Consider the following 13,740-nt stretch of genomic DNA (forward strand, 5'->3'; position numbering starts at 1 on the left):
CAAACTGCTCTTTTAAATTTCTTATTTTTGTCAAGCCTCCAGATTACAGTATTCTTTCTTTCCTTCACCACCAGTGAAGGGAGGTGCTTTGGTGCTGCTGGTCAAAGACATACACACCGTAGACAAGTAGGCCAGCTCTGGAGAACAGCATGTGTTGTTTCTGCTGAAAGACTAGAACCAAGTCTCTCTGCAGAGGTGCCAATCTCTATTAGTCCAGACAGTAAAAATCTGATAGCTCAGGGAAAGGGAGTGTAATAATGCAAATGGAGATTCTTTCACCCCCAAAAAATTAACCCCATGTCCCTTCTACTCTCCACCACAAAAATGTTGTTACCTGGTATGCTGATAGCAATTTAAGCATTGGGCTATTACTCTTATGAATCATTAGGTTGTCCACCCCACTCCTTTCAGTGTGTTGGAAAGATGTCATGCTGGGGGAAAAGCTACTTCTTTTGTCTCAGAAAAACTGATACTCATCAACAAGAAAACAAAACAATGACTTGCTATCTGTGGAACATGAGGTAGGTGAGGATAGAGAGTGTAAAACAAAACATTCAAACAGCAATTCAGTCATTTAGCTTGACACAGTCCAAAAACACCTGACCAACAGAAATTAAGAATTCAGTACTGTTATCTCTGCAGAAGGTATCTAGGTTTCAATGGGCTATCAAAAAATAAATTAAAAAATGGATTACAAACAGGAATCATACTAGACTGAAATCTGAGCACTATGTAAATACGTAGACATTTTTTTCTTCAATTGCTTTCCTTTTATTTAACCTGATTTCTGTCATAGTCTTGGCAGAAGAAAAAGATTATTACTGGAAGCTGTCATGGGGCACCAAACACCTCTAAAAATAATACAGGTTGGTGGAAAGACAAATTATGCCAGTTCATAGAGAATTAATAAAACAAAGGCCATTCATTTCTCTACCATGTCATCAAACAGACAAATGATGGTACTTTCAGTCCTTTTGTGTGAGTGAAAGACAGATAACAGATAAAATTCTCGTACCAGAAGTTATAAACTCAGAGTTCTCACAGTTAGGTAACACAACAAAGTACAGCGTTGAGAAATGGATCCTGTGAAAATCAGCACATGATCCTCATTGTTACTGGTGCTAAGGAAGGATAAGTATGGTTTTTAATATTAGAGCAATTAATGTTGCCACGTGGACAAATTCAAGTAATTTTCTTCCAGGACTTTACATGGGGTGGGATGGACTCCTGGTGTTCTCATTCCTCAGAAATGAAGTTGACTTGAAAGGTCTGAGGAAGGCATGCAAAGAAATTGGATCCCAAGCTAAGGAATGACTAGGAGCAGCCATGGGCCCAGCTGCAAACTCCTGCAGCTATGCCCCAAGTGATCCCACATGGACAGTGGGGGCCCATGGCAGTTTCATAAGCCTTCAAGAACCTGCTGAGGTGACCATATAATCTTATTTTTCCCTGTCTCATGCAGGTTTACTGTGCCACTGAGCACAATATCCATGCACCAAACATGTGACACTGTTATACTGATGAGCTCAGTATTTTGGGCTGAACTGGAAACAGGAGAGGACGTGTGCAGAAACACTTTGTACATGGAAGGAAGGAGAAACTCTCATTTTGAAGTCATGATAAACTGGAAATACAGCACAGTCATCTATTTAAAGTGGAGCAGATTTTCTTCGGAAATTATGCACCAGTCTGCCTCTGATGAGAAAAATTACACACACACACACAGAGCGACAGACATTTAAGTCCTGGTGTATATAGAACTACAAAATAGAACCATGGACCAGTTTGGGTTGTAAGGGACCTCTAAAGGTATTCTAGTTCAGTCCCCCTGCCATGGGCAGGACACAGAATCAAGAAAAGGCCTCCAAGATCACCACGTCTGACTTCAGACCAACCAGAGGTAACTAAGCTTGTTAGCTGACTTGAATTCACTGTGCAACTCAGCAGAAAACAAAATGTCTTAGGAATCAATAAATCAGAAAATTTTTAAACTACATCTAGTAATATCTGGAAGTAGATATCTAAAGAGAAATTAAATTCTCTGTATATGGTAGACATAAATATAAGTGCTTCTGGGATGCAGCTCTCTTTAACAAATAACCTGTAAAATTAAGAGAATGTAATGGAGAAAGTTGGGCAGTTTTGTGAGAAGAAACAAAGGGCTGGTTTTGGCCCTAAATAACTCTTTCTTGCAGTAAATAACTTACTTAACAGCCTACTTAAAAATTCCCAGCTTTAAAATCATTGGATCTAACCCTGCAATTAGAACTATAATATGATTATTGCATCATATATAAATTAATTTCATGATCTTTAATAAAACAACACAAATAATAGTAATAATAGTAATAACAACATTCATACAATTAGGATTAAATTTGGTTTATCAACAGAAGAATAACTTTTCAAGTTTTATGTAGAAAGCAGAAAGTAAAAGCAGACCTCTTTTATCTTGCTTCTTCAAAGAAATTTAAGGAACCCACAGGTCTTACACTTCTAGATGAACAAGAAACCACTTTGTATATAACTCTTCCCAAATACATTTCTCAACAATTTCTAAGACTAGTAAGACTGTTTTACTGTTTTTGATTTTTCAGCCAAATGGTGCTGTTAATTGTAGCTTTTTGGTTTTTTTTAACAGAATTTCCTGCTGGGAGACCCAACACTGTTGCATCCTTTCAGCATATAGCTAAAAAGGATTGTTTCTTTACGGATACTTTCAATGTCTAACCTTTCATCATGAAAACAATGCAGCTGTCCTGATTTTTCACAGAGGAGGACTCCTGTTGTCCTGAGCTATGGCTGAAATGTTTAAAGCAAACCCACAAGTCACACACTTCACAGCCTCTTGTATGACATGTGGTGCCCTGGGATCCCTGGGCTGGAGAAACAGAAAGAATAGAAGAGGACAAGGCTCACTCCAGCTGTGTAAGTAGAAGAGACTGGCCAGACTGAAAGCATCTCATCCATGATTGTGACTTCAGGGAAGCAATACTCATTTACATCAGGTGAGCATTTGACTATGATATTGATGGGACCCACTTTTGGGAAACTGCACAACAATTTACTGTTTGGGGATATATTTAATGAAAACCATAACAATTGCTTTTTTAAAAATCCTGATCTGGTGTTATACAGCAACATGAAGATTTTGACATCTGTACTAGAGATAGAAGAAGCCCTGAATAATCCGTAATCCTTCATCTGAGGAAGTAAAGAATGTTGTTCTTCCTTGCCAGGGTTAAGAAAAAGAACGTTTTTGGAATTCACACAAGCAAAAGACAAGAGAAAAATTGAGAGAGAACCAAGTATGAAGACTATGATAACAAGAAGAAGTCAAAGGGATGAGGAAAACAGGAAAAAGTCAAAAGTGAAAATGGAATATTTCCCCTGCAGCAGAAACAGAAAGAGAAATCATACTTTTTGATTTTGACGGGAAACCAGATAACACAGTTTTGCTTATTTTGTTTATTGAGATTTTGTTTATGCTAGTAAAAGGAAGGAAGGAAGGAAGGAAGGAAGGAAGGAAGGAAGGAAGGAAGGAAGGAAGGAAGGAAGGGAAGAAGGAAGGAAGCAAGGAAGGAAGGAAGGAAGGACAGAAAATAACCATGTTTCTTCCTTTTCAGAGAGATTAAACACTAGGTGTGAGCTGCACGAAGAAGAGTGGATTAATCAGTATTCTAACACACATGCTCAGTGCAGCCAATTTCTTGGTTGTGTTGCAGTGATAATGTAAAGTGTGATGACAAAGAATAACCTTTATTTCAAATAAAAGCAGGAGCAGGCTGCTCCTGAAGGACTGCACGCTGTGGAAAGGGACCCCATTGGAGAGTTCATGAAGAGCTGCAGCTTATGGGATGGACTCATGTTGAAGAAGTTCGTGGAGAATTGTCTCCCCTGGGAGGGACCCCACGCTGGAGCAGGGGAAGGACTCCTCTCCCTGAGCGGTGGCAGGAACAATGTGTGGTGGACTGATTGTAACCTCTATTCCCTGTCTCCCTTTGCTGCTCACAGGGAGGAGGTAGAGGAAAGGAGGGAGGGGTAGCAGGGTGAAGATGTTTGTGAGATTTGTTTTACTTCTCACTGTCCTCCTCTGGTTTTTAGTGGCAATAAATTTAACTAATTTCTCCAAGTCTGTTTTGCCCATGATGGTAATCAGGGAGTGACCTCTCCCAGTCCTTATCTCAACCCATGAGCTTCCATTTATAATTTCTTCACCCCATCCAGTTGCAGAGAGCAGCTTTGGTGGGTACCTGGCGTCCAGCCAGGAGCAGCCCACCACACTCCAACTTTGTGGCTTCAGCTGTTGTATGTCGAAATTGCTTATACTCTCAAAAGCCCAAAAAAGGATTTGAAGTACAGGGAAACTTAAACTAGACATTGCGAGTTTTAAATGTGTTGTCTGTGACATACCCATTAGGTTTCTATAAAGACATTTATAGCCAATCTATAAACACCTTTCATAATGTGGAGCTTCAAATCACTATTTCCTTAAAGACTATTCTATTGGCTTCAGCACTGTGGTTCAAGCTAGTTGTAAAATGCCAGTGGGTCATAATATAACCTGAGATAAACTCAATATGAGACCTAAAGATCTGAGAAGTAATCTGTATTTCTTTAAAAAAAGTGGAAAGGAAAAGGGACCCAAGTTACACAGATATCCATACAGAAAGGAATGTAAAATGTTCAGGAGGAACAAGATGCTAGGAAGAAATAAAATGCATTACATTCTGAGTTTTTTGTTTGAAAGATGTTGTTGTTTGGTCTGTGTCATTATCCATTTAAGAGTAAAACTATAGAGAGAAAAAAAATGTTGAAAAATAAACTCCTGTTAATTCCTATTAATATCTGAATCAACTACTGAATAACTTCTCCAAAACCCTATCTCTGTAAGTAAAAATTAAACATATTTTTAAGAATCTCTAACCATACTCCTTTCAATCAAACATTCAGGAATACAGCTTATTGTACACACAAAATTGGCTTTGCTTGCCCTGACCAGAATCAGATATCTCTGCTGAATTTAAGTACAAAGTGGCCAGCATGCAAAGCAAAGGCTTCAGATCAAAATCTCATAAGTAAACAAATACTCATAAATATGCCAGCAATGTACTGGTAATTCCAAACCTCCAAACAATATGAATAATGAAGGATAAGTATGAGATAGGAATCTTATAATTTCTAAATATTGTATCATTTTAACAAATACACTCTTGTCAATGAGAGTGAAAACTAGTACCTTTAAATCAGGAGTCAGTACTGAGGCACACTGAAGGCAATACAACTAACCGTTAATTTCTGTCACTAGTAATCTGAAGAAAAGCTTGTGAGCACACAGTAGGCCATGGCTTGGCCCAAGTCTTGGATAGAAAAAAATACATCCCTGTAGTTAGTTAAGAAAATTAACACTGTTGTTTGACCTACTGAGAAAAATGCTCTGTGTCTATGTAAGCATACACTGATTTTAATATCATTTTTACCAATTTAGGATTCTTGTACAGACTATAATAAACAAATTTGATTATATGTTTTATGTATAATGTTGTATCTCAAGAACATTCAGTTCCTTTTTGGTTGCCATAACATTTTGATCAATATGCAAGCCAATAGGAGGGTGAACTTAAAGCTGCTTTCAGTAGTTTTGCTCTGAACAATCCAGAAAATGTATGTTTTTGTCTTCAGCATAGTGCAATTGTTACAAAGAACCAGTTATTGCAGAAGCATAGAATACGCTGAGTTGGAATGGACACACCAGGATCACCTAGTCCAACTTCTGTCCCTATTCAGGACACTCCAAGAGTCACACCATGTGCCTGAGAGCATTGTCCAAATGCTTCTTAAAAGTAAGACAGACTGGTGCTGTGACCACTTCCCTAGGGAGCGTGTTCCAGTGCCCAACCACCCTTTGGATAAAGAACCTTTTCCTGATATCCAACCTAAACCTCCTCCTACTCAGCTTCATGCCATTTCCCAAAGTCCTCTCACCGGTCATGCAAGTGACAAGATGGGTACCTGCCCTTCCTCTTCCCCTCATGAGGATGTAGAAAACCACAGAGAGCTCTCTCCTCAGTCTCCTTTGCTACAGGCTGAACAGACCAAGTGACCTGAGACATTTCCCATACGGATTCCCCTCAAGGTCCTTTACCATTCTCGTTGCCCTTTTTGGACACTCTCTAATAGTTTATCGTCTGTCTCATATTGTGGCACCAAAATCTGCCCCCAGCACTCGAGGTGAGGCTGCCCCAGTGCAGAGCAGAGCAGAGCAGGACAATCCTCTCCCTTGCCCAGCTGGCCATGCTGTGCCTGATGACCCCCAGGACACACTTGGCCCTCCTGGCTGTCAGGGCTCTGCTGACTCATATTCAGCTTTCCATTCACCAGGACGCCCAGGTCCCCTTCTGCAAGGCTGCTCTCCATCATCTCAATCCCCAGTCTGCACACACAACCAGGGTTGCTCTGCACTAGGTGCAGAATCTGGCTCTTGTCCTTGTTAAACTACAAAAGAAATATATTTCACTTTCTAATCTCCAGGACCTTATACAGAATATACCTCTTAGGAGATTTCATTTTTTGCAGTTGTGACAAACCATACTTGTATTATTAGAGTTGCCTGCTGCACTGCCACAAATTATTTAGTTTCAGAGACATCTAATGAAAATATTGCTGAACTCCCAGGATAATTATGAACTCTCACAAACTGCTGACATCCATAATTGTTATTTTTATAGTATGTCGACCATTTTAGGTAAATGGTAGGAGCCTGCATCTCCTACTGCAAATGAATAGAAATAATTTCTTAAATAATATTTTGTCTTCTCTGAAGTTTGCATGCACTCCCTGTACTTATAGAAATAAGTATTCACACAAATGTTACAGAGAAAGAATACTCTACTCGCTCTTCTATAATGCTCTGTTTCCCAGTCTTTTAAAAGAACCTTTATGGAAGCAATGGAAGACCATTGCTTTCAAAGAAAGTTCACCATTTATGGTGGCTGATTTCATGCTGTTCAACATTATGGACTGCTTATGTAGTACTTGCTATTTCTGTGATAGATAGTAAAGCAATTGCTGCCCTATAGAATATAATTAGGGCAAATCTAATTATGAACTTTGAAATGCTGTCCCTCTACTGTGACAAAGATATGACTTGCTAACCGGGATACACTGAGACAATAATACTTTGAGTTGCTTTAACTTTAACACACACATTTTTCACTGTTAGTAACACAGCATGAGCATTCGTATTTTAATTTTTTTGGTCACCCTCAAAAATGCAGTAATTGTAAATACTTGGCAAAGTTGATGAAAAAACAATGCTGAAGAACATAGAAAATATAAAGTCATTTATATGGCTTAAAACTTATTCTACCATTTTAAGGTACATAAGGAAAGGGTTAGTTTAGAAATTACTCAGGGACACTAGTACTAGTATATTTGTCTATTCTCAAACCACAGAGACAATTAAGAAATAACATCAGTCTTTACAGTTTCAACAGTGCAGCTACCTTCAGCCTTCCAAGTAAGAATTGTCATGAGAATGGAAATGTGTTTGTTTTAGTACTATATGCTTAGGAGCTCTGTTTCTAATGGAAAGTTTTCTTGAGTAAAACTATGCTTCATATTTGAACTAAACCAGAAATCAGCCTGCTCCTAAGTTCTGGGCCACTACATGCAAAAAACTTTGAATCTTTTTCCCATCCAGATTTCTGTGCTTCCAGTTAAGATTGTAAAAGATTTGAAAACAGAAAACAAGACTAAAATTAGTCTGTCTCAATAGGCAATCTAGAATTTTGAGAAGCATGCCCTTGGCTGAGGTCAAGAGGTCTAGATGATTGCCCTTTCATATCACAAATGAGACTGGCCCAGCAACTATCTATCTACTCTGTTTCATTTACTTCAGGTCTGCTTCTGGCTCAAAACCAAAAATCAGAGAGAAAAGAAACAGGCAGGAAAGCTTCCAAAGAAACATAAAGTGGTTGAAAATACACTAGAAAGCCAACAACATATCAAGTCTATATAGATTTTGAGGTGACCATGCAATGAAACATGAATCTACACTCAACTGTTTTTGAGACTTAGGTGTGCTCAGAACTTAACAGAGATCACGCAAAAATCCTTCCCTTCATTAGCCTGTAGCCTAGATGTAGTTCAGAGGAATAAAATCTGATGCAGATAGAATAAGTCATGTAACAGGAGCAATGGTAGAGCATTGAATAAAATGCACAAAAGTAATATAAAAACAAATTAAGATGCAAATAGATGGGTGTAATGACCAAGAGAGCTCCATGCACTGTGCAGTTAAGGATTAAAAAGTCCCCATTTCTCACTGGTAACAAATAAGGATGCTCAGGTCCAAGAATACATAGCAGCTTGCTTAGTTCTACGGAGGGAATGGCAGATTTTTCCCTTTAGTAGCTCATCTACTGCCATGGGGGTTTCTGATTTACAGGCAGAAATAATCCTCAAATATAATGTAATTCAATAGACCTGGAAAATTTTGGTGTATCCAAATTAAAAGCCACAACATTATTTTCTTACGGTGCTGCAAATCAGATTGGCTACTGCAGCTAACTATACAGAATGGTTCAAAAATTGATAATAAAATCCTTCAAAAGAGCCCCAAGGAAGCAGCACAAAGTGAGAAAATAATCTTTTAAATTATACACATCTCGCCCCCTCCCCTCCAAAAAAAAAAAAAAAAAGGTACAAGAAATTAATTTAAGCTAATGGAAACAGATAATTAAAACAAAGACCCTATAGTGGTACAAGTTTGGAGGAAGAGAGGGAGTGATCATGTGAGAGAGATCTGAGGAGAGGAGTCGTGAGGAAAGGCATTAAGGCAGGGCTTCTCTCCTTACTTGGCACAAGCCACTGATGCACATGTCCAGGGATTCAGTGTAGCACCGTGTCCCATCCAGAACTTTGGGTGCCAGCTCCACAACCAGAGCCGTTCCTCTGGCCTGGCATTTCAGCGAACACGGGTTGTCAGGGTCATTAGAGACGGGAAGCCACTCATAAAACTGCCCCTGGTACTTGACGTCGTTGTGAGCAGAGCACTGCTGGGCACGAAAATCACCTGCTTCTGGTGGGCAGTCCTGCAGAAAAGAAAGAGGAAAAGATCACCAGGTCTGCTCAGCACAGCCAGTTGCAGTAGCGTGCAGCTGGCTGGGTTCCACAGCTGCCAGATGTAGAGAGTTTCTGTTTAGACAAAAAAGAGTGATTGAAATAGCTACAGCTACACATAATTCAACAGATAATTATACCTTTCTTTCTTCTTTCCATGAAAGTATTGAAAGAACACCAAGACCATATGTAAATGGCAAGTAAGAAACGCACTGTACATGTCTTAATCACAGCCTTGTGGTTAAGCAAAGAGGGTCACAATGCTCTTGCTGGATTTCATTCTGCCTGTGCACATATGTGGAGAACTGTGTGTGCACAGCCGTTCTCTTCCAGACAGAGATTCCTCTTTGTTTGGGGAGAAAGAAAAAAGGACTAACTGATTTAATTATTTCAGTACTTAAGCTCTTCTCACTAGCCTTTTTTTTTGGTGTGGCAACAAGAGTCAGAAACTTTTGATACATATTTCCATTTCTTTGCCCTGAGATTTCACAATTCACATAATTAGAGACTTACAACCAAGAAGACCTTAAAAAAACCGCCTCTTTTTAATTCTTCAGGATATTTGAGAGACATATAAATCTAACTCTGACATCAATCTACCTGATATAAAAACCAAAGACCACTCAGTACTACTTAAAATACCTTGTTGAGAAAAATGTTAGGCTTTTCTTATGCACATGGACTTTCTTACTACCATTTAGCACTGAAAAACATTAGATAGGTTCTCAAGACAGCAGGAAGAGCTTTAAAATCATGAGTCTTCAGGCAAAATAAACACGATTTCTTTTTATTTACTTTCCAGTTTTTGATCCTTGAAGAATGATAATGCAAGATTTCTTGTGCAAGCAACCACAAAGGCTAGACTTTAGGGTTTTTTTAGAAGTAACTTGAATTTCTCTCATAATTACAGGAATATAAGAGCTAAGCTTTAGGAAAAAACATTAAGCATCGTGAGAACTGAGACAAAAAAAAAAAAAAAGCAAATGTTGGCAATATGACTGCCTCGGATTATTAAGATCCCAAAGTCCTCCACCTTACTGCTGTAAGGAAATCTGCTCCTTGATGATAGCTGGTCAAATACCAGATGAGCAGTTGTTACACCCTTTGCTTGGGGACTATAACATTTTTTTAACAGAGAATCCTAAACATTGATTATAGAATTGGTAGGAAAAGGTTTTGATGTATATGCAACCACATAATTAGACAATATCCTGATAGCATATTTGTACTCTCTGTTTGCCCTAAAAATACTTCATCCTATTACAAAATCATTAATGACAATCTTATTCACAGACGTCATATGCTCCCAGGTAAGAAAGTCTTATTGCTGTGGAGGTATAATATCTCTTAGGTTTAAATAATCCTCTATATTTCTCAGATCTTTTTCAACCTCTTCATTCACTAATGGTTTTCTGTATCTTTTTAAAAGGGCAGACTATAATAGCTTTGGATATGAAAGACATGGAGGCTGCATGCCACTTCATGACATTTTTCATTAAAACCCTTTTTTTTTTTTTTAATCTAAAATAAAACCAGTCTTAAAACCCAAGTTTTCAAATATTCAAAGGAACATGGCATAATCTTGGCTATAAATTTGTCGTTTTTAAGTTTGTCTTAAACCCTATTCTGGCCTTTGATTCACTGTTGCGATGTGGTTTTGGCCAATTTGTTTCAATGTTGAAGAATCTTGGATCACAACACTCCAATAATTTCTTGTTGTGAACTATACACACTTACAAGCCATGGCCTTAGCCACAGATTGTAATCTAATTTGCTTTGTACCATGTGAGCAAATTTTCAATTAATTCACTTTCTATTTGAGTCTGATGCACCCCAAAAGTAAAGGGTGAAACTCCAGTCAAAGGTTCTGTGATTTAAGTATAAGGCAATAGTCTTCCTGTTACAAAAGGTTCAATGGATCAGGGAATAAGAGAAAAAAGGATGTGGGTTAAATTTAGCTCTGGAAAATACTTATCAAAGAGCAATAACCCAGAGCTCATTCTTCCTTTTTGAAAGTGGAGGTTAAAAGTCCAAGCCTGTAACTGGTATTTTACTGCTGGAGGACTCAGACAGAAGACAGTTTTTCTATTAATATGTTATAGAAGATTAAAAAAAGGGTAAAATGTTGCAAGTATTTCAGTTTGATTTTAAAATACCAAGAAAAACTGAGCAGCAATCAGTTACTTTTTATGATCTGGGCAAACTTTTGATACAGGACAAAGTTAGGACACTGAAGCAAGCAGAAAAACATGTGGAAAATTCATTATTCCTCTACAGCTGTGTAATTAGAGAAAAAGTAGTCTTTATGTTCTGCTCTTATGCAGAGGATGAACAACAAGACAGTTAGAGCTTGACCCAAGATCTGGTTTAGCTCTATTTTCAAAGAGAGAAGAGACAAGAAAAGAAGAACACAGCAGTCTTATTTCCTGCCACAAATCTTCTGGTGCCTACCCTTCTCTGAATTTTTCTGTCTGTAAATGAATACAGTCAGGTCTATTGGCTTGGCAGATACCCAAGCCAAGGCTTGGCTGCAGAAATCCAAGCCAACTCTCTTGTTTGGTTGAAGCTTGGCTCTACCTTCAGAACTTCCTGGCTTGTACCAGCTTTATTTTTACAAAGAGACAAAGGACCAATAAAGCACAGAACATACAGAATTCATAACCCTGCTTTGTACAGAACTCAATACTATGTTTGTTGTGTTGGATCTTACTTTTAAGTCAAAGAAATACAAAACGTACTTCAACATAACTAGATTTCAGGACACGGCAGGTGACCAGGACTGATGTTAAATACTTCCAGTCTTTGATATTGTGGTCAAAGTAAAACAATGGATTTAAAAAGCAGAGCTTGTGTTAAAAAAGTTTTCATGTGGAACCTGAAGTGATTAAGAATACATGCAAGCAGTCAGAAACACAGACACACATACTTATCTTGGCACACAGATGTGAAAAAGGGTCACAACCTGGCACACCAACTTTTCTCCTGCTGAAATCCTGAATCCTAAATCTACCTTGGAGATCTCTTTCTGTCAGGAAGGATCTTTCTTTCTGGTTAAGAAAGCACAAGCATGCATGCATAATACCTGTACAAGCTGTATAATATTTTTTTATACCAAAATGGACATTGTTAAGAAAATCAGTGGTCTGAATATTACCCATTTTTAGAAGCAGGTCACTGAGACTGAAAAAGTAGGAACTGTACAGAATTTTGCGCAGCTATTTTTTTTCTTCTTAAATTTACTATTTTTCATTTGTACTATATGTCAGTGGGGATCAGAGCCTCTTCCTGCTGAGATTTGTGCAATCATATAATCAAAACCAGATAAAAGTTCACAGCCTATAGAAAAGTATTCTAGTTGCTGAAATAGAAGATAAGGAAAAAACAGTGGTATTTTTGCATATTTGTTCAAACAGTAATTTGCTATTTTCTTCTAAACACTTTGCACACCTTTGGATAAGACCACTTGCTGTTTTGAGGCAGTCTTGCTGTGCCTTACTTCTACACTGCTGGCTCATGGACAAGAGAAACTATAGACCAACTCCAAAAAGTGTCCTTCAAAAAAAAAAAAAATCAGCCTGCTTTTGGTACCTGCAAGGTGGTTTAGGGGAAGGGGATCCTGTACAGCTGCCTGCTAGCACTGCTTCATTGGCCTGAGTGAAGCTAGGTACTCCTGCAGCTCAGCGTCTCATTCTGGGAGCTGTGTAGCAGTGTGCAGCTTGTCTACCTGCACAGCAGTCCGACAGACACTTTGAGACAGCCAGAAGTCACAGCCAAGTCAGGGTGGCAGTGAACCCAAGACAGTGTATCTCTGCATGGACTATGCAGGTCTGTGAGGAATTTTGCTAACTGTGTCTGCATAGCCTGTGCTTGGCTTGGAGCATGCAGCAGAGCTGGTATCTGACCACAAAAGTCCAACAGTCCTGGTTCAGGTTATTCCAGTTTTGGTACTATAGTAAAATCTTTACAGTTTTGGTTTCTTTTGGAAATTATCTGTGGGTCCCTGCAGATGTGAGGAACCACTGCCATTGCACTCCTTGAAGAATCAGTAATAACTAAGAAACTTGAAAGTTTCATCTAAGTACATTTATCTTCAAACTTCCTATTCATTAAGACTTTTTAGGGAAAAAAATATTCCAGTGAATAGAAAACAACCGTTCTTCCTTTAACTTTAAAGAGTCCTAAGTGGCTCTTTCATGGCCTTTATCTCACGAAAGCTCATGAGATATTGCTGAAACACTGAGCCTGTGCTGGAAATCTATAATCTCTATTCATCCTATCAGGTCAAGATTTCCTCTACTGCAATGAAAATATATGTAATTTCAAAGGTGATCAGAAACCCCTTTGATGTATGAAACCCATTTAAAAATATACTCAGGAGTTTCATCCTCACTTAGGCACCTAATGCAGCCCGTATTATTATGGCTTCATTTTCTTCCTCACATCCATTTTCTTTTTTTTTTTTAACTTGACCTCCTATTTTACCCTATTGTAATTCATAAGGCCCGTGGAGTTTTGCCATGCTTGAATCCCATTCAAAACAATTTATATTAATCAACAATCCAGTGAAAAAGATAAGATGAATCCCAGATGTCCCTTGCTGGTCATAGGTAGATCAGA

General features: G+C 38.4%; 1 protein-coding gene across 1 annotated transcript in view; it reads right to left on the minus strand.

Moving 5' to 3' along the window:
- The window catches only part of ADAMTSL1 (ADAMTS like 1), a 176,455-nt gene that overhangs the window by 129,269 nt on the left and 33,446 nt on the right, over window positions 1–13,740 (minus strand). The window contains exon 4 of the mRNA XM_085041985.1: window positions 8,859–9,095. Within this exon, the coding sequence (XP_084898111.1) occupies window positions 8,859–9,095 (237 nt within the window). The remainder of the gene's footprint in view (window positions 1–8,858; window positions 9,096–13,740) is intronic.

The sequence above is a fragment of the Lichenostomus cassidix genome, chromosome Z, assembly GCF_008360975.1.
Source record: "Lichenostomus cassidix isolate B80296 chromosome Z, HeHo_3.0, whole genome shotgun sequence".
NCBI classification, from domain to species: Eukaryota; Metazoa; Chordata; class Aves; order Passeriformes; family Meliphagidae; genus Lichenostomus; species Lichenostomus cassidix.